The 25458-nt window shown below is 46.7% G+C and overlaps 1 protein-coding gene across 1 annotated transcript in view; it reads left to right on the forward strand.

Annotated features, from left to right (window-relative positions):
- Positions 1-25458, forward strand: part of LOC119449469 (corticotropin-releasing factor receptor 2) — a 201015-nt gene that overhangs the window by 75070 nt on the left and 100487 nt on the right. Inside the window, exon 2 of the mRNA XM_037712643.2 lies at positions 11915-12067. Within this exon, the coding sequence (XP_037568571.1) occupies positions 11915-12067 (153 nt within the window). The remainder of the gene's footprint in view (positions 1-11914; positions 12068-25458) is intronic.

A 25458-nucleotide genomic window follows, 5' to 3' on the forward strand; every position in this document is an offset into this window, starting at 1 on the left:
GCTTAGTCAGTAGGCAGAATTTTTCCGTTCCTCCCCCATCGCTAAGTGACAGTAGCGGCCGGGATTCGATCGCCTGCGCCCAGGTTTTGCTGCGCAAAGCCCGAACCACCGCGCTGCTATAGTGGTTACATTTAGAAAAATAAGTAATAATCGGGTGCGATGACTCTTTTTATAACCCTTTGCGACACGGCGTCCTCGTTTGGGGACTCGAACTTCGGAGGCGCGTCCCACGCCACGTGTTTCTTCAAATGACCTAAAACTCAGTGTGCACATTCGTGTCCGCTTCCTGATGGGACAACTAGCGGTCAGTTAACTTCATTGTCCTGCGTATTGCTGCAGATGATCACTTTGCTGGAGACACTACCATGTTAGACAATCGTTCGACGTGCCGCGTTCCAAGACCAACGTCAAGAGTATTTTTTTTCTCCGGTCGACACGAATACAACCGAAAAAGCAAGTGTGCATGCGTTTCGGGCCTAATAGTTGATTCTTTTTATGCAAGCATTGAAGCTGACGGATTTCAGAATAATTAGATAATGAGTTATACGCTAATTAATTTTTTTTACTGAAACTCGCACAAAACAGCACATTGCTTCGTCTTCTTTCTTGGAATGTAATAGTGAGCGTCTTGAAATGATGCCATGCGCATTTGACGCATTTGCAGACAGTGCATCATAATTCGTGTCTGAAGGGGATGAATTTATTCACAAGACATTTACAGAAGTGTCATGAAACATAGGTCTCTCAATGATCTAGTAGGAAGTGAAATGTCCGCCGTTTTCTAGCACCTTATTGATGCGTGTGGGCATCGACTCGTACAAAGATTCAGTAATCTCCGGTCGACCGCGCAGGCTTTCCCATTCTTGTGCGATCGCTTGCCACAGCGTATCGGCCGTGCGGCCGCGGTTGGCTCGTGTGGACAGCCGTTTCTTCAACATGCCCCAGACATTTTCTATGGGATTCAAGTCGGCGCCACATGGAGGCCACTCAAGCTGGCAAACAGCATGTTCTTCTAGCAATGACTGGACGATACGTGCTTTATGGATCGGGCTGCGGTCGTGTTGAAAAAAATAGCAGCCGTCGCTGAAGGGACCGTCCAGCGCATACGGAACGAGGTGTCTAGTGATGACGTCGCAGTACCGTGACGCAGTGAAGGGCCCTTCCAGACGCACAAGGGGACCAAGGCCATCTTTGCTGATTGCTCCCCACACGCTCACGGAACACCGTCCACTGGATAGAACACTCTGTGTGTAATTAGGCAGATATCTGCAAGAAATAGCATACAATTGGGTTCCAGCGGCGCGTCTAAAAATGTTGTGATTCCTCTTGCGTATGAACTTTATAATGCTGTTATAGAGTTGCAATAGAAAACGTGCAAACATCATTAGATAGTACTGAAAGACCCACTGGCAGCTTTTAATTAGCTTCAGAGTAAGTAGTACTATGAAACAATCGTTAATGTTTTCAACATAATACCACTACAGAAAAATCTCGTAATGTCCAAAAGCTCATTTTACGTGAAACATGTTGTGATGCAGAATTAGCTTCGTGAATTAACTGCCAATACACTGTAAACACACCTGCAGTTTAGTGGACGCCAAACCCGCTTCCGTTGGTCCCAGCGCGTGGAAAAAGTTGACTCGTCGCTAAAGATGACATCGCCCCATTTCTCTGTTGTCCAATCTTTCATTGCTGTAGCGAACATGAGTCGTTCTTGTAGCTGGCTGTCTGAGAGGCAGGGCTTCTGTGCTGCTACGAAAGACTGCAGGCCAAGCTCACTCAGCCTTCTTCTTACAGTCTCAGACGATACCGTGAGCGAGAGCGCTTCTCGGATATCCTCTGCACTTTGAAAAGGATCAGCCACGATGGCGGCCTTAATCAGGCGGTCCTCTTCCTCAGTCGTGGCCCTTGGACGCCCACTGCGCTCCATATCTGTGAATCTGTCATCGTCGCGGAAAGCTTGAATAATCCTATTCACGGCAGTCCGGCTCCTGTTGGTTCGGCGGCAGATTTCGCGCTGAGGTATTCCCTCTATAAATAAACGCACAATGTGCCTTCTTTCGTCAAGTGGAACACGCAGCGGCATCTTTCCAAATAGGCAATCACCACGTGGCCTGAAGCAAGTCTACTACGTTTTCAGCGACTGATGCGAAGATGCGCCTATGTGTGAAAGAAAATTTTCTATGCATCCGCTTTTTCTTTATTTTTGATGACAGTGAAACACCTCCCTACCCTTTCTCTCAAGACGCAGAAGCAGCAACACTCATTGGACCAAGATGCGGCCAACCAAAGTGCGCCAGTAAACGTCGCGTAAAAAAAATCGTCGCAGCGCTTCGTGAAACTTATCTACCCACTGGCACACCAGTCGACAAAGGTTGTAGTGATTGCGCCGATACTGCTATCAAGCCAGATATGTGGCGGTCTTATCGCAGACAGCGCTCTGCGTCAACACAACGAACTAACAATGTCATGCACGGGAATAAAAAATTAACAGGCAGGCGAGTACCAAGAGGTCTCATATCCGGGAGAGCGCCCCTGTCACCGCTAGGTGACGTACCGCTAGGTGGCGCGGATAGGCAGTCTGGCACGCGCTCGCGTGGTCCGCAAACTTTTGTGGTTGACTGTACGTATGTGTGTATATATGTATGTGTTTGTACATGTTTATCTGTCTGTCTGCCTGTTGGATAATCGTGGGAAATAGACAAGCATAGGTATCTTAATGCTCATGCGACCTCAACATGCAAACTCGCTCAAAAAGAAGATAAAATTTCGCCAGCATGAATTTTGCATATTGATAGCCAGCTGCCACGCAATTTGGCTGCCTCACTGAGCACTCCACCCTCTGTTTTAAAAAAACTCACGCAGCGTTCTGGATGCTAAGGTTGCTCGGACAACCTAAACTACCGCGTCCTAGGACTAATTGCTTGGGACTGTTGCACAGCAACAAGCACGACAGCGAAGCCGCTGTTCGGACGTTACGCTAACGAGAGACTTAGCCAGGTGTGCTACCCTTTTTAAGATTCTACGTCTACCAACTTCAGAGACTTACGTTTTATTTTTTGCAACTTCACAAGTTCTGGTTATTCTCAAATGCGCAGGATAGCATAAAAGTGAAAAGGCGAGTTTTGATATTTATTAGCCCAAGGAGCCGTAAGCACTGCGGTCATTGACAAGGTTGTAAGCGACAACAGTCCACCACAATCTAGGATGTCACGCAGAGTTGTTCCAATAATAAAGCTTCGATGTAAATTGGCGATAAGGACTTAACGAAATCTGAAAGCTTCTATATCGCTTAGCCATTTATTTCACTATCATGTACACATTGAAAATTCCCTTCTTTTGATGGGTCTGGCCCGACTGCGGGAGGTGCTGGGTTCGAACCCCACCACCGGACACCCACCGGTGAAACGGGGACAAGCGATTCCGCGCCAGGATCCCGGTTGCCAAAGGTGGATCAATATTTGGGGGAAGCTCCCACCGTCGGTTAATGCAGGTCTTTGTGGTTCTGTGCGCGTTGGATACGCAGACGGCGCCGTAGCCTATCTAGTAACCTTCTTTTGATGCGTGTCATAGCACTACTTTATACTCTAAGAGCGTCTCACCAGTGCAGCTGCCCGATGCAGTTTGGTCACCACCTACAAGAACGTGATGAGTAACCTAACAATACGAAATATACGTATTTGTGCGACATGAAATTGCCCGGCAGATTTTTTGCTGAGGAGAATTCCACTAAACCGTCATTAACGTATAATTTCAAGTTTCGACTGGCTCCAGAACAGAGCCAGTCGATTCATTACGCGTAACTACAGCTACCCATCTAGCATAACACAGATTAAACAAGGCCTTGCACTCGAGCCACTAAAAATTCGCCGTGACATTTCCTTTTTATCACTTTTCCACAAACTCATCCACACCAGCATGATGCCATCTGTTCACCTTAATCTAGCTCATCGAACTTCACGCCGACTAAATAACAACTTTAGCTTATCACGCATGTACGGTGAAACCGACGCTTTCAACCTTTCGGCCCTTCCACGAGCGATTCGTTTGTGGAATGACCTACCAGATGATCTCGCATCAGAGCGGGATCACGCAAAGTTCTTAAGCAACCTAAAAAAATATTTATGCACCGAAATTTGATGTATGGCGTTTTCGCGTTCACCCGTGCCTACAATGCTGTTACCGGTATGCTTTTTTTTTTGCTTTTATAGTTTTGACGATGCTTTTTTCACCTGTTTTTATTTTATCGTCTGTGTACAGTTATTTGCGTAATACTTTTTCGGCAGTTATCATATCTTGTTAAACTGTTGGTGTTTAAATAGTTGCTTTATATTATCTTTTGTGTAACGCCTTCAGACACTACACTTTGCTGTTTTAGTATATTTTGCGTTTCTCTGTTCGTGTGTTCACTTACATTTGTAATAATCAATATTTCACCTATGTGTATTTCTCTATTATGTACATGCTGTATTGCCCCCCTTACACAATGTCCCACGAGGGCGCTGTAAGGTACTCATAAATAAATAAATAAATACTAAGATCTTGGTCTTTTGCAGCCGGGCCATTTCTCTTTTAAAGTTTGACTGAGTTATTTATTTTTTAAAAGGCTACTTGAAATGTTGGCAACTTCTGCCGACAGTGTGCAAGCTGGAGCACTTAGTATTCTGAGTACATACTCACAGTATACGCTAAGTATGCTCAGAACTGTGTGAAAAGCCCTTCCGAAAGCGTTCATGCTATAGCCTGGGCGACATTGCAGAGGCTTACACGTGGCCTCGTGAGATAGATTTTCTAGTAGCCCTGGATGCTGCAGCTCGCTTAGTGGAAAGCGCTGTAGTGTACCGTGGTACGCATTTGCGTAACAGGGAACATAAAGCCATAAACCAGCTGCACCGCATTCGTCGAGATAACGGCAAGTGTAACCAAGCGTCGCCACGTAAATGTGCCCTGCTCAAAGCATTTATTTAACTGTCGAATGAGAATACCTGCGGACGTGGCGTTTCCTAAATTGGTCATCTACATCACGGCGCGTTTCACTCTCGCGTAGAGTCGAACGCAATGAAGAGATTAGTACGCAGGAATAATTACCATCCGGCGAGAGCCGGTGCTCACGGCGGCAATTAATCGAAAGGGTTTCTCCGCACACACGCGCACACACACGATCACAGGCATCGCTTACGCAACATAACGCCATACAGCGCAGATACCAGATCACTCTCTTTCCGCGGTTCGCGTCTGCGGGAAAGGGGGAGAGGCTTAAACGAGGCAAGCGGGCATTCCACCCACACACCAGCGCGAGAGAGACGAAACGACGCTAACCGAGCTTGTAGCTTGTAACTTGTAGGGGAATCGCTAAACGATCCGGCAGGGTGGCAAACGATTGCGCTCCTTCACCAGCATTCCGCCGACCGCTCTCACGATATAACAGGAGTTACGAAAGAAAACAGGGGGACGGGAGGGGGGTTGGACGACGACAGGTCCTATTTCGACACGTCTAAAAAGCGCATCATTACCGCGCTTCAGGCCGAGCGGCGGCCGTACTAAACGTCATAATGGCCTTGCTCTACAGCGAGCGCGTGCGGGCGGGCAGTCGTCGCAATGCGACAATGACCACTGTGCATTCGAAGCACGCGACGTCGTCGGCTAGCCGCGCTCTGACGTAGACAGCAGGAGCGCTGAACGACGCAGTGCTCACAGTGGTTGTGGTGGCGGTGGTCGAGCCGACTGTTGCAGGGCGGGCTCGCTCGTGCGTAGACATTACTCGCGTGCGTGCGGGCTTGCCAGCCGGTGCATTTTTAATGCGGGCACAGCTGACTCTGTGCACTTGCGGTAGACAGATGATCACGTGCTAAGTCGGTGAAAAGAAGAGTGGGCCGCTGTTTGCACGTTGTTATGGCTTATTTACTTTATTAGAAATTGTTCACTTTATTACTTTATTTAGCAAAACCAAAGAAAAATGAGAAATGATCATAACCCTTGAATTATGGTTCTGCTAGTGACAATCGAACCCTGGTGTATGGCGGGAAACTGAACTCGGAGGAGCGAGCAAACGGAACTGGCGGGAAACCACCACGCACAGAGGAGCGGGCCAGGGAGCGAATGAGGGCGAGGAGGGCGCGACGCGTAGCCCCCTAGCTGACGGCGCACGAAGCGTACTTTAAGCGCCCCTTCCCCGCTGACGTGAGAGCATGTAACGAGCGCCGGCGAGCAGGAGGAGGAGAAACACATTTATTTCGCCGGCGCGCAGCTGGCGCGCACGAACGAGCGACGGAGCAAGTGTGCGCCGGGAGAGGAGAAGCAAGAGAGGAGGGAGCGACGTCACTCCTCCGCTGTGTTAGGCAGGCGTTCACTCTGTGTCAGGTGGTGTGTAGCTCTAATTAGCTTGTTTTTATTTTCATTAGTAATGAGCGGGTACCTCTAGTTTAAGTGTGACGTCACTGATTACGGCACTGCTGGTCTTGGAGTTTCACGGGAACCTGTACTGATGCGGTGGGCATCTAAAGTGTACGATTGTGTGCTTTGCTGTACGGCAATTAAACTTTCCTTAATTGTTTCTAATTATTCCTGACACTTAATTAGCTCTTTATTGTACTAAACATGCGCTCTGATGTCATATCTATCGTCAACCATAAGTAGAACCATCGATATCTACCTGTTCTTATTTTTTATGATTTATTTTTAATTTCGTCCCACCTCTGTGACAAACCAGAAGTCGATCCCTAACCGGAAGTTGCTGCGCAAGAAACAAGAGTGTCACTCGGCGCTCGTGCCAAAAAAAAAGTAGCAAGTACTGGCAACGTAAAACGAGATAATACACCCTTTCCCACATGTTCTTGTCGTTTGGCGGGGAAGAGGGGGGTGGGTGCACGTGGGAAAGGCCACTCGCCGATTCAGTTGTTTGCTAATTCACGATTGACCTCTGAGAGCCCATACACGCGCTCTAAAATGTCACTCTGATAAGTCACTCTACAGTGTGTGTGTAGTGTGTGTATTATGGGATTTTTGAAGATAGCGCTGTGTCTTAGTAAAACGATGCAGGTTTGTGAAAGCTGGCAGGCGTGCTGAGGAGCTCACTTCACTGACCATTAATGTTTATATCTACTAGCGATGCCATTCTGAAGACGCTAGGCTGCAAAAACGTCTTCGCCCCTTGCCCCCAAAAGCACCGGCGGCGACAATTTAACATGCTGCAGCCAAACTATGCTTGCAGTAGAGACTCGCCGTTTCTTGAAGTGGCCGTAAAATCTACGCGCTCATGGTACGGCCTCACTATGAGTTCGCCTTAGCAGCTTATCATGCTGGCGTTTCTACACATCGAGCGAAATTGCCCACAGAGTGAAAGCGGCAGCGTGCTTATTAATTTCGGTAGCAGTGACCGTGTCTGATATAGGTGCTATCCAGATAAACCACTCGTGAAAGATATTTTTCGTCACAGCCCGCGCTTTAGAGTTTTGTATCACGGGAGGCAGTCACATCACAAATGCACAGAGGTAGCCCCACGCACGTTCAAAAGAGACATTCTGGCGGTACAATGGCTGGCACGCTTTTGCAAGGCTCGATTTCCGTGTAGTTTGCAATACCGTCTTGCTACTTGCATGTTCAAAAAAAAAAGTAGCAGTTTCGCCCGAAAGGCGAAGCATCGATTGCGATAGCAAATTAGTGGAAAGGTATACGAAGTAAGGATAGTAGTTTTATCGGCCGTATAAACTTGTAAACATAGGTGTACTAACTAAATTAAAGAGCATGGTGTCAGGCGCGCACAAGCAAACATGAACACATCTCACTCGATGACCGCAGGAACTCGCTGTCAAATTGCTGGAGTGAGGAAGCGAGGCAGCAGCAGTGAGCGAATTGACCTTCGTGCCTCCTCTCGCATCAACGCGAACTAAGCCGCGAAAATACAGCGCGCGGCGAACTCTGTGCTCGTCGCAGATGGCTTTCAAGATACAGCTGCCAGGGGCCCGGGCCACTCGGAGTAGAAGCCCCCCCCTCTCCTACCCCTTAGCATTGCGCGCGACGGAAGGCGGCGCGCTGCCTCCCCGCTTTCCTCCCTTTCCTGAGCGAGCTTTAGCCTCGATCGCCGGCTCACGCTCGCACGCTTTGACTCGCACATACAGAATACCGCGCGCGGCGACGATTTTATCGCCCTTGGAATTTATACGGAACCTTACGGCGATGGCGACGCCGACGGCAGAAATACGGCCTGGAGTGTCCATATAATTGCTATCGCAATAAAAAGGAAAAAGAAAACAGCACAGCCACAAAACAAACAAGGAAAAGGACGTTAGAAGTAACTCTCCCAGTAAATAAGGTCACAGCTGGAGGAATCATTCAAGTCTGCTGTTAAGTTACTTAAATTAAATTAAATTAAAGGAAGACTGGCTGTCTGTGCTGTAAGCTCTGCCTCGAGTGAAATGAAGTCGTCTCGTAAGTTCCTGTTACAATCAAATGCAGACGGTGGTGTCTGCGTTTTCACTGGATATTCGTGAACCATATGGACTGAAGAGCCATCTTTTCGTAATGATATGAAATACAAAAAAAAACAAGATCACATTTGGAATAATTTTCAAATAATACGATGCAACTACCTAGAATAATTCGTATATAGTGACACCAGTGCGAGGCTTTTCGGGGTGGAGGAGGTTGCGCATGTGCATTACGTAAACTGTGTAAAGTTCGCGCCCTCTCCTTCCCACCTCGCCTTTTACACCTCTTCCATGCTTCCACAGTAGTGCATACATTTAGAAAGGCAATGTCTGAGGTTGCGTGCTTGTGGCTCCGGCAAAAGGAGCGGCGTGCACGTACTGCCGAGTCAAGCGGAAAGCGAGTGGCCTTAAATTCTCTCCAATTCTGTGCCATTTGTTTTCTCAGCGGTGCAAGTAAAATAACAAGAAACGCAAAAGCAAAACACAGCTGCGAAGCGCTGCACTAAATTGCGCGCGCTATACGTCCCAATAGAGTTGCGAAATTACGCGCTCGGGGGTTGAGGTGTGGCGCTCTTGCGTAAAGCGGGTTTTCTTTGCCGCCGAAGGCCGTAATAGTTGCACCTAGTTTCTACGTTTTATTTTCTTCCAATTTTTTGTGTGCGTGCGTGCGTGTGTGTGTGTGTGTGTGTGGTGGTGGTGTGTGTGGTGTGTGTGTGTGTGTGTGTGTGTGTGTGTGTGTGTGTGTGTGTGTGTGTGTGTGTGTGTGTGTGTGTGTGTTGTGTGTGTGTGTGTGTGTGTGTGTGTGTGTGTGTGTGTGTGTGTGTGTGTGTGCGTGCGTGTGTGCGTGCGTGTGCGTGCGTGCGTGCGTGCGTGCGTGCGTGTGTGCGTGCGTGTGTGTGTGCGTGTGTGTGCGTGTGTGTGTACGTGTGTGTGCATGTGTGCGGGTGTGCGGGGACTCCCGGGTTCACTGGCTTCGCGCTTCTTGGCCTCCAAGAGAAAAAAAAAAAACGCCAGGTCACACCTGATGCCGCCGGGAAGACTGGATTTTAGAGAGTCCTGGTTTGAAGCTCTGCCTCGACTGAAATCAAGTCGTATCGTAAGTTTCTGTTACAGTCAAGGGCAGACGATGTGTTTTATTTAGAGTGGGTGTTTGTGACCCGGATGAACCTAGGAATCATTCTTCATAAGCCTATATATGTACATAAAAAATAATGATGTTCGCATGAATCACCAAGTAAAATTATGTAAAGGTCTGGCAATATCACAGTGAGACTGCTTGAAGGCTTCATGAGATCGAGTGGGCTACGCGGATCTATTACGTAAAGTGTGTAATGTTTCGACAGCTTTCGGATTAAGCTAACGTCTGCTGAAGATATGTGGGTCAAGAGTCATCATTTACTCTTGCCTAAAACGAAATGATGCGGATTGTGGAACAGCGGAGACGAAACTAGGCGGAAAGAAGGTGGCGGTTTGGGGGCGGTGCTTATGAGCAACGCAGTATCAAAGACAGTATTGAGGGCTGCACGGGATGGATGGGGGAGTAGTGGTTAGACAGGGCTTCTGCATCACTTGTAGAGAACGCGGGGAGGAAAGTAGAAGAATGTTTACTGCTCAATTTCACCCGCGCAGAAACGCAAGCAAGTCTTAGACTTAGGCCTGGTGGGTCTGGGGAAGGGGGGGGGGAGGGGGGGGGGGGAGGCTGGGACCATAGTACTTAGGTCTCCCCCTTCCTTCTGAATGCGCAGTGCTTGCGTGCCGTAATTGCTTACAAAACTCGTTGTAAAAGGATAACTACTAGCAGTGAAATTAAGTCGAAAAGTTGTCTGAAATTCAATTTTTATTATTGCTATTATTATTTGCTGTTATTGCGAAGGAGTTGGGTCTTTATAAAATTTGCAGTGTATGCGTCTTCTCAAAAAGAAAAAAAAAACTAGAATGAGACGCGCAATAAACTGAACGCGATTTCAACGTTATACTAAACGGCAATAATTAAAATGAAGCTCATATCCTATGTTTGTCAGTGTCTTTGTTTATTTTTATTTATTTCAGTTCATCAATGAAGCACCACTGCCGAACCGTTGTTTACGTACTCGGTTGTTCATTTCTTTACAACTTGTTTTTTGTGCAGCTTGCGTTTTCACTCATGCATGAACTATTGTAGGACTCGCAGTATACAATCAATAAATAAAATAAAATAAAACACCATTACGTTATCTCGTCGAAAAATGAAGCAAGCGTTTCAAACTCTGCTGTTAGATTGGCAGTGAGCACCATGCAGCTTTGCGATCATGTAGTTATATGAACACATGAAATAGAATAAAATGGAGTTGATAGTGCACTTATGTTGGCCTTACAAAAAGTCTGTGTCTTAATTCAGAGTACCCCCGCACAGTATCAGTTAGCAACTCGTCCTAGAAGCGACACAAATTGAACCGTGTCATCTATCAATCGATTGAGTGAGTGCCCCCGCCCGAGCGTCATTTATATATACTCGTCTAATCCGGGGAGAAAACGCTGGTTATAAAAATTGTTGTGCTATTTTTGTTGGTTATAAAGACTGCGCGAGTAGTATGCAGAAGCTAGAAGCAACGGGATGTTGAAAAGCAACTTTCTAGCATGTATTTCTTAAATATTGGACGCTTAGGAATACTTTGGACCACATTACTCTTTTTTATAGCCCTATCTATGCTCAAATCGCAACATCGAGGCTGTCAGTGTACCCCCTCCCCCCCTCGATAGCAGATCTATTTTTTTCTTCCAATTTTTATTAATCACGACTGCACAATATAGCAAAGCCAGAAAAGAACCACGTTTCCCCAACAAACACCAATTATGCGCTATCATAGCATGTTTTGGTAGAAAACGTCAAACATATTCGAGGCTGGTTGGACGTCCAGCACTACAGAAAAGTGGAAGAGGGGCGAAAAAAGCGTGCTTGAGCTATATTTAGCACAATTAAGAAGGACTAAAGAGATTCAGCGTCTGTAAACCATGACCTTTCCTACTGAAAGAAACATCATGAAACATTGCGTCGGCGATGTACAAAGCCGCGAAAGCGCTGCTCCTTTTCTTAAGGTACATCACCTTATATCTACCCACTTGTGTACGCTTGAGCATGTGCTTGCATGTCTTGCATATTTTTCTTATCCCCTTTTAATCCCATTCACCTATTCCCTCCGCTCAAGGTAGCCAACCTCGTTTACCTTCCCTTTGTTTTCCTTATCACGTGTCTCTCTCTCTTGCTTTTTATAAAACGTTGCTTCGAAACTAAACTTTGTGGAGAACCACGGCTATGTATTAAGGGTGCCTCAAGGCTTGCACGTGGCCTGGTCCAACTAATTTTGAAGCGGCTGTCCGAGTGGCATAAGTGCAAATGTTTAGCGCAATTTCACCAACTGTTCAAACGTTCGTTGTTTTTTTTTTTCGTGTTTTCCTTTTCTGATGCTAGATCGTGGTAAATACCGTCGTTTGTCGTCCCCTTTCTGCAGGATCGTGGAGTGCGGTTCAGTGCCCTGCAGCCTGGGACTCCTTCACCTGCTGGCCGCCAACAACAGCGGGAAAGACAGTGCGGAAACCATGCACAGACATCATCGCCTCTCTCGACCTGTCCTTAGACATCGGAGACGCTTCACTCGAAACAGGTCTGTGCAGCCGCGGTTGTATTCACAAAAGGCGCCTCTATGCTCGAGCTCTGTTTAACACTGCCCAGGGCTCGTGATAGAGCAGTGTCAGGGCCTTCTTCATACGCCGCTGCGGTTGTGAGTGGCGCTGGCTAACACCCCCTGGCTTAAGTTTAGAGCGCATTCACAAATGTACCAGAAAGTTAAAAAAAATATATGGGTTTTTAGAGGCCACCACCGCAGCTTAATTTTCAGAGTATTGCGCTCGTTATGCGTAGGTTGTGGAAGCGGAACCCACAGGTGTCAAGTTGTCTTTTCTTTAATTTTTGTTTTTGTTAATGATTTGTTATTGTCCCCAATTCTTTTCTCGGCTTCATTGTCGGTTGGCTTCATATAGTTGCGGCTGTAAAAAATTTACCCCCTTCATGCTACCCTTGATTAATCTTGATCGATATCTGTGTGTTATGCAAAAAATTGTGTTATGAGCCTTCGCGGTTGGTTTGCGGTTTCCGGTATGCGTAATGCAATGTGAGCTGACTTGGACTGTCGTATCTCTATCTTGCTTTTTAAAATTTTTATTCACGCATCGTACCAAGTAATACGGCTGTAAATTGGCGAGGGTACACGCGGATACAATCTCTGCCGAATCGCCTAGCCATGCTATTCTTGAGAAGTCCACCAAACCACACGCTCACTCTTACTATATCACCGGGAGACGATAGAGATGATATGCTACCTAGTCCTTTGCTCATAGCAGATAACGCTACGAGGACGTCGCGCGACATTCTACCATCTTCGGGATCGGCGCAGGTCGTAACGGAACACGTTGTAAACCCCCGGTTCATCGCCGGAATAGGTAAAAAACTGTCATGCCGTCATACTATACTACCGCCATTGCCGCGGTGCTTCTGTCGTCACACAGAGGCTCACGTAACGTACACAATTGCTTGCTTTACGGAAACACGTTCGACCATCTGGTAACTCCTTGAACCCTCCTTGAATCCTACGTAACTCCTCCATCGTTTGGAGTGTAACTGCAAACGATGCCGGATAGCCAACTGCTTGCAAAATACTTCGCATAACATCGATTCTCTAAATTGCCTGGCATCTACAATAATCGTCATCTTGCCCGCATTTCTTTCCTTTAACGCTGCGTGCCCGGCACTTCCAGGTCACGAACGGAATGCGCGTTATCAACGTGACATGGCATTCTCGGCAAGAAAGTAGCGTGCGCAGAGTTTTCACGAAAGAAAACGCAAGCAAGACAATAATTGTTGCGGGACAAGATAAGCCCCGAAGTGTGCAAACTTTTTAAAGAGTGAATTCTTATTTTGACTAAGCTAACGAAACTACAACTTATTATTTCTTTTCAAGAAGATTTAATGGCTGCTTTATGTGAAAATACGACCGGTACTTCTCCGAAGATACTGAGAACTATAACGATGAACAAATACGGCTGCTCATGGAATGCACACTTATTTACTGACAAATGCCTTTAGTGCCTATAGAACTTTGTGTCTGGGAGTAAGTGCAAAAGTAAACGGAAACGCTTGTCACAAATTAGGGACACTCGTAATAAATCCCGCACCCGAGGATGCGCGTTTGCATGTCTCCATACAAGCTTGAAAATAAATGGCAGCTCGCGAACAACACAGTGCGAACATCGCAACCTAAACACAAACGAACGTGTCACAGGCAGCAATTTGTCGGGATACCCTACCGGGCCTTCTCAGCCAAACATCATTATGCTCTTATCTCCTGAGTGAGTCACGACAGGAGCGTCGTACGCGTCTATAGCGAATGTCGGTAACGTAGGATAGAACTGATTGGTTCTTAGCGGCAATGCAGGTTGCTGTGCGCGAATTCGCAGACGTGTATAGTGTCGCGCTGCTTGGCGTTGGGCTCCGGTCATAATAATAAACAATGCGAGGAACGAACCGAACAGCACCCACCGCAAGCAACACATCAGCTGCGAGAGAGGCAGCTGTTGCTCTTGCTGATCAACGCGTAAATGGTGGATGCGATCTGCTTTCTAGGATGACATGATGGTAAGCGACGCGGATAGAGATTCGCAACGACTACCACCGCAACGCTGGAGATGGTAATGACGCGTTACACAGGCACTCACTACTGTATATTCCGACTCGGTAAAGGCGTGTGCAGCGTTATGGAAGCAAGCTAGAGCCAGCTAATCAAGTGGCCGAAACGAATGAGCTCTTCGCACGTATCACGGATGATTATCTTCATCGTAAAAAAAAAACACGTGACTCAGGCCTCCTCGCAGCATTCAATAAATGCGGAAATAAGACAACAAACTGATAACAGCAAAAAGCACGCATTACGAGCACCTTTTTTTCGCGCATCCAAAGCGAAACTAGAAAGTTATTGGATGTTATTAGACGTAGTGATCAGCCGCCCATACTGGCATATTGTTTCGGACATTTACTTCTACACACTGGTAAATTACGGACAAATCACTTGAAACGAACATTCTTTATCTAAATATTGAATTATTAAACAACACTGAAGGACAGGTTAATTATACTTGCGAACCATGCGCATTCAAAAACGAATTAAAGGTTTACCACTGAGGGAACAACTTCATTACGCTTTCTTTCAATAGGTTGGAAGGCTGTTACACTGTATGACAGAAATGTATTTTTCTGCTTTTATAATTAGTGTTGGCCTGTTCCTCTATCTTTTGTTAATATTTACAGTAGGCGTATGAGTTTGAATTTTGCACCTTTATTATGAGTTTACCTTCATAATCACTATTTCACTGTCTTAAGTTAGCGGTGTATATAATTTTTTTATGTTAGGTTTTTCTGTATAAGGAGAACTGTAAAATTAAAATGTCGTCTAACATTGTTTTGTTTTGTTTCTTCCTCCATTAATCAATACCGTTTGAGTAGAACAGAGGTGTAATTACTATTGTGTGAAAACCGTTGTCAGAACTGCATGTGGGAGCGGGGACCTTTTGTCAGGCATGCACGCCTTAAGTCCTCGGTTTCCCTTGAACTTTCAAGAAAATAAAATGCTCAGTCAATCCATGATTGAACATCTGTGATAGCCACCTTAGATCGTGAAGGTTCTTTGCTCAATAGTTAGGTGTTCTTACGGCAGAAGAGTTGTGAGGCTGAGGCCGAATTCCCGAAGCGTTCCTCCCACGAGATCTCTTAGGATGTCGCGGTCGCTCATATTATGTTCGTTATGAATATGATAGGGGCTCACTCCCGTGAGCACCTGCGCGGTACTAACCGCTTTGCGAATTCACAACCAGGGACTAAATTCACAGAAAATTTAGTTCATAAGAGCGGTTTGCCAGTGGCCGGTCATCTTGGCTGATATCTGCAATATCGCTATATAGGTTGGCGCCTGCTTTTACGAACAGCTGTAACGCAAGAACGTCTTTCCGGATACGGGGCCAGGGCCTGCTGTCGCGAAGTAGTTCGAACGCTCGAGAACGAGTTTGTTGAGAGCAGTGGCTGGACATTCGTGTCACCAAACATAACGTCAGAGAATGAATCTAACGAATCAAAGACCGCTTATGAACGAAAATCTTTGTTATTTCGGCCCGGGGTTCGTGTTCACAGGGCACTTATTTCGCCAGAATTGTTTGTACGAGCATGCGAAAACAAATCGCAGTGAGGGCCGCCGGCTACAAGAGAATAACAGTTCTTACGAACGATGAGCTTCATGAACTGGCAGCCATGGAATTATTTGCGTATTAACGCGCGTGCGTAAGAACGGTTCATGTGTAGCCGGCACCCGCTACAGCAGCTAGGCTTCACTGTCCAGCTAAAATATTCAGGTGCTAGCTTACAATACGCTGCACGGTATTCGTAGCTCGTGTTTTGCACGCACGCTCGGTGGGTAACCAGAAACGAGCGAGCAGTTCGTAAGAGTGACGGCGTGGCTCTCGAGTATACCCAGTGCGAGCTATATGGGCCTCCATCGGGCGATGGATGCTGGTCGCGTTTCTCCCCGTTCTCCGCGCTCGTATGCATTCCTTACGAGATGTCCAAGGCAGTGCTGCCTGCGTGCGTCGGACCGGCCGAGTGACGCAGGGAATCGTTTCTCACGCCCACTCGCCCAGATAATACAATTTCCGCATTCCGCGCTGATGACGTCTGGAACTGAATTAAGCCTCTCAGATGCTTAAGTGATTGTCGTCTTTAGTTCCCGTGTGCATACACACACAAAAAAAGAGAATCACTGCCCAAGCACTCCGTTCAGATGGTTGACCACTGAGACGTGCGGCCCCGGTGTTCATCACTGGGTTAATCCCGGTGGTACATTAAAGCCCTTCTCAATTATTGGTTACGTCTTTGTGTTTCTTAATGAGGTTACACACACGTTCGGCTGCAACGGAAAAAACGACAGTCACTGACGTTATGCCCGCAGTCTGCCGTTCTCGCATTGCCGCTTGCGATTCTTCAAAATTAAATTGCTTCAAAATTAAATCTTTCCGTCACCTAAGACAATGAAGGGCTCATATCCCCGTAAACGCGGCCTCCCCATTACGACGACAGAAGAGAAGTGAAATTTTACTCTGGAATGATGAGCGGCAACGGAACCAGCTGTGAAAGAAGACGACGACGACGAACGCGGGAGCAGTGACACGAGCGAGTTCGCGCAGTGCGCCGAGTGGCGCCAACGGAGCCATCTGTAGCAGACTATAACGACGAACGCGAGAGCAGTGGGTGGGTAAACTTTATTGATTCATGAGAGAATCATATGAGGGGGGGGGGGGGGGGGGAGAGAAAGGAAGCAGGCAGTGGTACGAGCGCGTTCGTGCGATTTCGCCGAGAGGGCAGGGAGGTTTTCGCGGTTTTATTTGTAAGAACAACAAAATCGCAGTGGGCGGTTTTGTTGAACCTAACTTCGCTGACCAAGACATTTTACGCATGCCTACCAAGCTTTTATCTTGAAGCGCCCGATTTGTCGCCCATATTTACGAGTATCATGTTGACACCTGTATTTTTTACGATTTTCCATGTTCTGTGTTCATTATTCGCGAACACAATGAGCGTTGGTTTATGGAATCGCTCTAACTTCTCCACCTCCCCTATTCGCGGGGTCATGTTGGCAACACTGATTATGTGTTGTCTTGCAACCAAATCCGAAGCCAACAATAATTTTTTAAAACGTTCGTCTTCGCTAACCTTATCATTCCGTGTGATCGTTCCTGTATCTTGTGTGTTGCTGCCGGGCAGGGTGGTGTGAGGGGCGGAGGACTACGGTCGCCCGCGGCGTCAGCTGTTGAGGTCAGTCCGCGGTACCAGCTTGTGTGACGGGGACCACTGTTCCTGCAAGGGGCGATGGTGAGCGGCTACGAGTTAGGCTTGGTGTGACGCTCTCTTGGGCGTTGTCGTCGCTGACACTGGTGGCACGACTTCCCCGCGACGAAGGTTCGCTCTCGTCGCTGTTGTAACGAACACGTGACAGGAAAAGCGTAGTGCCACGCAAGACAGGCTGCGCGGTCTGCGGCGGCAATGGCTACGATATGGCCCCAGAGTAGCACGTGCCATCTGTATAGAAACAAAGCGCTGCATGACCGTAGGTATGTCTGCGGCGGCTACTATGAATCGCAACCACGCGTCACCCACGAGCTGCATGCATAGTTGGACAGAACGCACGGCTGCTGATGACGCTGGAGAACACTTTCAGTAAATGCTCCCGGTCTCAAAGATAGCCAAGAGCTACGCTTGTTCACGCACAAAGACTGCCGCAATCGTGAAAGAAATAGTCGGCAAAGCGATCAACGATGTGATTAGCCATCTAAGCGCGCTCCGTTTTCGGTCGAGAAACACCGGAGCAATGACGTCGGAATAATGCAAAAGTTTACGCGATCGTTGTGACGTTTTGTTACAAGAATGTACGCAGTGCCTTTCTCGACAAATACTTGCTCAGAAAGGCGAAAGCTTCCATGACTGTAAAGCTAGCCAAGCCCTCAATATCCACGGTGTAATGAGTTTGTTGTGCCGCTATTGTATTGTGCATTTCACCTAACCAAAAGTTTATGAACAATAAACGGTATTTTATATTGTTTTATGAATAGTGTTTTTTAGCATCTCGTATAGTACTTTAAATAGGAGGGAGGGGGGGGGGGGGTAGTAGGCTTGTTTACGTAAGCAAACAAGTCATCTCATAGTATATATATCGCCGCAAGCAATCTCTGATTTAGCATCACGATAAGAATGGAGCACTATTGATGAACGAAGAGAATGTAATTCATGTTCACGTCGATCATGGAAGCAATCTTTGTCATACAGAAAGATTCCTGCGCGAAAATAATTTCAAATCATACCTATATTCGGATGCTGACGACTATGCTACTTTGATAAAATACCGAACATAAGTACTTAGCCTATTACGATCAAGTCGAAAATGATGTACCTTAAACCCGAACAAAAATAAACAGCCCTACATGCCATCAATCATTTTGACTGACGGTGACCTTTGCTATAACGGATTATGTCAACGAAGAAAAAGCAATACGCTTGAAGGTCTATGTTTATTGCGGGGGCGTGCGTAAAATAGAATTTCAGATCGAACTTAGGACCTCGCTTGCTTTCAGCGTGCTGTATGCGTTATCTCCGTACAGCGTGTTAGCTTCGAAACCTATTGTCTATTCAGTATTCAAATATATTCCGCCAACTTCTCATCGTGATTTGGACGTTTTGTCGGAAACTTAGCCAACTTCAAACAAGGATGTCAGAAACAAAGGAAAGCCTGAAATCAATACCGTACGTTTCAAGACCTTCATGATCGTATACAAAGCCGGTTTGGTGTGAGGCTTATGCTTGTTTCCAGCGGGTGGACAAAAGCAGTTTCAGAAGCACGGAAATCACACTCGTCAGGAAATATTACCGGCCTCGTTGATACCACCGACAGTAGCGCGTGAGCACTGACTAGGCTACTTTTCTAACAGTTCTATTCGCCCGTTGGAAACCATTTCTGTATCCCCCCGAGACCGCTCACACTTGTAATGCACATCAGTTTTAAATATTTACAAATAATAAACCGGGAGTGGTTACCAAACACATTAAACCGGATTTTAGCCACATACTTGTGGCACCGTACGTCAGTTGTGTATTAACGCTGTTGCTACCAGCTTCCGAAAAAATTTGCACTAACTTCCGCAAGACAGTTTCGTCCTCACGGACGGCGAAAAGCGCCGGTGAAATATACCTGTCGAACGCTGCGAGATGACGACACACTCCTGGGCGCTTAATGAATGTAAAAGCCCGCTACCCAATGCTATATCTTAATCGAGAGAGAGAGAGAAAAAGTGTTTTGAAAAAAAAAAATAAAAGGCACAGAGGTCGAGTCTGAGGTGCATTCCTCTGGCCATTTACTCTAAGCTGGGGAACAGGGCAAGAATACTTGTCTCCATCAGGACGACAATACACAGCTTGGATGAATACAGGTTTCCTTGTCGAAATGTTTACGTTACTCTGAGGTTAAGCGTGGTTAGAGAGAAACATTTTTTTTTAGTGGTGGCCGGGAATGTCTCCCTCGGTATACGCCTAGCATGCTATACTGCGGATCACAATGGTAACTACCATGAAACATAATTTCACGTTGCAGCGACGGTGAAGAATCAGACAGCGCCACAACTGTGCGTCACGAATCCTAACTCGGGGCACAAGGCGAAGTTGTGCCCGGAAAAATGAGTAACACTCAACGCACACCGGCAGCGGCGAACAACGTCGTCGAAATCTGATCGGTGGGTCAAGTGCGTCGAGCATTCATACATGACTCATCGTACACTCCCGTGTATTCGCTTGTGCTCGCGTGCATTTGAGAATGTACTTAAACCACTATTCGCGTCGCGCATGCCATTTGGTTAGACAAGATTCGCTCGCTATATAGGATCGGCGACAATATTCGGGAAACTTTCGATACATGTAGGTACGTCCCGCACTGAGGGATAACATTGTAACAGGGGTTAGACAGGCGAAAAATGGTCACCGGAAAAAAGATCAAGTGCGTACGCGTGTCAATAGTTATAGAGATAAGAAAGATGGAATACAAGTTATTACGAAGTACACAAGACATGTTAACTGTCAACACATGCTAACTTGCCCTTCGTCTTTCTTAACCTTAATTTTGGAACTATGTTTTAACATGCAAATAACCAACTCGTCAATCTTTCAGCAATAGTGCCAATGGTATGAGCATATGAACTGACGTATTCATGTGTTATAGTACACACGTGCACAACATACACAAGCGCACACAATTAAGTGTGGTTAGTTATTAGCCGGTGCGTTCAATATCGTCCCGTTATTACATTTCTCGCTGCGCAAATTGACCATTGTCCTCGCCACATTGCGAAACCCCGTCACGTTATGAAACGTTTCATGCGAGTCGTCAGCCTTATATTCCCGTGAAAGCGAATCAAACTGTCTCGATCAGATAAGTTTATTTAGCAGTTAAGCTTACTAGCACTGTAATGCATTGTCTTTCTTCTTTCTTTTGTTATGTTCTCAGTTACCTGTCGGTGAAATTATAATGAAGCATTACTATTAGCCAGTGTCAACCGCTAACGCAGAAGAAAGAAAGCCTACCTCTCGTGCTAACTTTCCTGATAACAGAACGTGTCCATATTGTTTGTTCTAGGGCATACGACCGACCATTATCGTGCACAAACTTTCCTAATAACGTGACATGTGTTTGTCACCATAGTTCCGTTCTATACGACCGAACATTATCACGCGGTAACTTTCCTAATAACCAAACATGTGCTCATCCCTGCAGTGCCATTGTATACGACTGGCCGTTATCGCGTGGTAACTTTCCCAATTATAGAACATGTCTTTACGCCATAGTTGCAGCGAACGCGACAGAACGTTATCTTGCGGTAACTTCTTTAATAGCAGAACATGTCCTTATCGCTATAGTTAAAGCGCATACGACCAACCATTATTTCGCGGTAACCGTCCTATAATGAAAGAACATGTCCTTATCACTAAAGTTACTGCGTAATACGCAGGACTACTGAACCAACTATTCGCGCCTTATTCGTTAAAGCGCTTCTGAAGCACCAAACTATAGTCGCTGGGCCTTAGCCAGGCCTTAGCTGAATCGCAAGACGTAGAATTCGGATTTCTTGTTCTACGGCAGCCATTCTTCGCGCAGACACAGGTTGCAGTGCTAACGTCGTAGCACGTACGCTAATATGCCGAGATTGTATTAAAAGCAACGATAACTAACTGCTTGCTCAAAGTGCAAAAGAGCTTATATCAAACGAAAGAAATCTGCGCATTAACGCTAACTTGAAACAGCTGGGCAAAAGAAAGAGGATACGAAGGATAGGCAGGAAAGGTCAACCAGGTCTGCGTCCGGTTTGCTACCATACACAGAAGTTTACAGAGTTAAGGGATGAAAAATAAGAAAGGAGAGGGAGGGAAGCGTAACCACGTGAACACGTGGGCCTACCCGCCACGCCTACACTTGGTTACTGAGGTCAGTCGGTTTTATAAACTGTAGCAATAACGCATGGGGACTGCATAAAACCGTATTAAATAAAACTCTGGGTTTTTAGGTGTCAAAATCCCGATCTGATTATGAGGCACGCTGTAGTGGGGGACTCCAAAATAAATTTGACCACCTGGAGTTCTTTAACGTGCATCTAAGCCTAACCACAGGAGCGTTTTTTTTTTTTTTTTTTTTTTTTGCATTTCGTCCTCGTAGAAATGCGGCCACCAAGGCCAAGATCAAACCTGGAGCTCAGCAGAGCAGCGCCATAGCCTCTAAGCTATACCATGGCGGGCCCGTTAAACAGGATGGATGCTAAAACCATTTTTCGGGACAAAGATTATCTAACCATGGCTGCACAAGACATCTATCTAGAGATCCAGGGCTGACTTGAAATTTTCAGAACTCGCCTTCGGTCAGCTAGCCTTTTTGTTTCCATGCACATAGGACTCGTGTACCTATATGCATATAGGCAAGGCGTTCTCTCGCTTCACGTGTTCTACGTGACATATAGAGCTTGCTCACGCCATTAGTGAAAAACAAAGCTGAAAGGGGCTGCTCATTTGTGCTGGTCGATAAGCGAGAAGCGCCGTGCATTTCGGTTAATTGCGCAAACTGCGCATGGTTAACCGCGCACGATCACAAACATGCAGAGCACACAAGCGCTATAGTATACGCATGAGCGGCCCCGAAATGCAATCTCGAACTTAAGCCAATTTTACTGGCAGCTGGAGCTGTAAGTTTAGTTATGTTTCTCCTAAAACTGAGTTGTGAGGAGCATGGGGGGTGGGAGGGGGGGGGGGGGGGGTGGAGGAGCCTTCACGATGAAGCGCATTTCTTAAAACTGCATTGAATCCTTGTGCCTTTCAGAATGCAGTAATTGCATGCTGGCCGCGCTCTGTCTTATTCGAGCACGATCTTACCATCTCTCGGGACTGACCAAATGGCGGCAAGGAGTTGACCAGTAATTTGCTGTGACTCGTCAACAGTCTATGAAATAGCAAGAGTGTCTTTGATGTTATCAATAGGTAACCGCATCCTATTCCTTGGTGCACACGAAAAATGCTTCCATGAACAAAACCATACGGACGAGGGATTCCGCAATAAAGCCGATTCTCTTCTCCGCTTATATGCATGTAACTTGAAGTTGAGGAAAATATAAAGTGTGGGGTTTTACGTGCCAAAACCACTATCTGATTATGAGGAACCCCGTAGTGCGGGACTCCGGAATAATTTTGACCACCTGGGGTTCTTTAACGTGCACCTAAATCTAAGTACACGGGTGTTTTCGCATTTCGCCCCCATTAAAATGCGGATTCCGTGTCCGGGATTCGATCCTGCGACCTCGTGCTTAGCAGCCCAACACCATAGCCACTGAGCAACCATGGCGGATTTGAAATTGAGGACTGCAGGCCATACTTGGCATTGCGAACTTTCCAGTGCACTCGCCAATTTCAGTTTGTGCTTCTGAATTATGAACAATTTCTTTTTTTCGGCCCGTATGTGGTGCGTATATTCTTGGTCACGGGTGTACGTATAGTAGTCAGGCAGGCATCCTAACAAGACAGAAGCTCTTATGAATACCGAGAGTTCAAGTGATCGACATGGTCCAACATTGAGCGATGTCTATGGCGGCAGCCAGTCTGGTAACCCACGTATTCTCGAACGATCCTCGACTCGAAGCTCTTCCTTCCCTCCACCGAGTTGAACAACGCACCGCCCCTCGGCTGAAGGAGATGCTACCCTTCTCATGGATTGCCGTGGGCTGTTATTAAGCTCACTGACCACTTCTGTCGAGGGCGGCGCTACCATCTACTTTCTCGAGTCTAGGTAGAGTGTTGACTAGAGGAGCGATCTAGTTAGTATACGGGGGTGAGTGATCTCGTGTTCGACTACGGTTGATCACTGGAAAATAAAGCGAAATACACAAATATTTATGAAAAAGAATCATTTTCACGTATCCTTTCCGCGTCTCTCTCTCTCTCGCGCGCTTTCACTGTACCCTCCCCCCTTCCCCAACCTACATCTCTGCTTCCATGTCTTGTGTCCAACGTGGCTTTCTTTCCAACGTAGCTTTGAGCAATTAGCCGAATAGCTAACCCCGTATCCTTGAACGTTCTTCTCCTCAGTACTCCACCTGTACTCGAGAAAGTTGATGGCATCGCCGTTCCTCGATAGAAGTGGTCACTGCTCTACATTGCCACTCCACGACGCGGTGCTGTACTCCACTTGGTGGTAGAGTTACTAGAAAAAAACAAGTTCTCAGAGTAGCGCAGAGGTGCCCCCTCCCCCAGCAACAGGGAGCGGCGGCTTCCATACGGCTTCCAAGCCACCGCCCCCGCTGCCACCGCCGCTCTCACAGCGTACATGTCATCGCAACAACAGGCCCTGCTGAGCATTATTAATGCGCTAGTATTAGGAGTGCCACAGAGTGTAACGTGTCGGAATCCGTTCACGTGGTGTATATACAGGGTGATCAAAGTTAAGTTGGCGCTGAAACAGGCGCTGAAACGCACGGGAAGACCACCTCTACAGTAGGGTTATGTGGCGAGGGGGACACAAAGTGAGATTATAATTATCAATGATAGCAGTGCAATTAACAAAAATTGAATTATCAACTTTTGACTGTCTGCAGTATTACGCACGTTTGTATTAAAACGTTAGAGGCAGTCGTGTTTCTACAGAGTTCTACTTGGCGGAATTCTTCTAGCGTATCCATCCTTTGAGATATCGAACTGCGAAGTTTATTTGCCGTTCACATGATTATGTATGCAAGACAGTGACGACCGGCGCAAAGCTCCTCCCTTATGTGACACGCCTTTTGCGTACGGCGTTTAGTCAGACAGCGGGGAGGAGGCGTAGGCAAAAGTGATAACTGCCCCCCTTTCACTCTCGGCTGGCGTAATCGCAAAGCGCAGAAGTCCGAACCGCTACCAAAACATGGAACCCCGCAGCCTATAACGATGGTAGCTTCTGTTATACCGAGATAAGGGAGGAGCTTTGCGCTGGTCGTCACTGTCTTGCATCAGTAATCATGCGAACGGCAATTCATAGCTCCGGGAACTCAAAGAGGTGTGACGTAATGCTAACACATTTCTGTCACATTTAACGCTTAATCGCCACTCACTGTGCTTTTTTAATTCTTCTCGCAATTTATTTGGAGCGGGCAGCCCGATGTTCTTAAAAAGATCTCGAAATCGCCAAATAAACTATGACTAAGACTAGGTTGCGTTGCTGCATGGCACACGTAATATGGCCAGTAGTTGCGAGTATATACGCCCTTCGCCGCCCAAAATTCGCTATATTGTGTCTAAGTGACTCTTTGCCTGATTCTGTAAATACTAACAGCCTGCAAGAAAACGCCCGTTAGTGAAAACAAACTAATAAAACCCCTACATTTTCTACTACGTCTAAGTTGGCTTACGACCACCTGATGACATGACCTGCATGTGCATTTAAAACCAGCCACGATCGAGCACTAGTGATAAATTTGTTGCCGAAGTTTCATACTGAACGAGCGCGAGATCACTAGTTTGATTATCAGCTCCTGCGGCTGCCGCATTGCAATGCGGGCCTACTTCATGGGATAACGCCTGCGTGCTGCATAGTAGATCACGACATACCTGCTAACCTGTGAACATTAAAATGCTTAAATAACCCGTGGACTCGAGATTTTGCGTTGAGAAAGGAAGGGAGAATGGGATAGCATGTGTTTAGCTACACTTATGCACCATCACACTTTACTAACGATCATTTACCTTTAGACGCTTCACACAAGCAGCATAAACTTGGGCCAGTATTTTGTAGCGATGCGTTATGCTTGATTCTATAGACGGTTTCATGCTCGCGATAACAGCAGCGAGCGTGCCGCCCCCAAGAAACTTCCGGTCACGTTCCTTTTCAGTCTGCTACGCGGGAATACATGG

Source organism: Dermacentor silvarum, chromosome 4 (assembly GCF_013339745.2).
Source record: "Dermacentor silvarum isolate Dsil-2018 chromosome 4, BIME_Dsil_1.4, whole genome shotgun sequence".
Lineage (NCBI taxonomy): Eukaryota > Metazoa > Arthropoda > Arachnida > Ixodida > Ixodidae > Dermacentor > Dermacentor silvarum.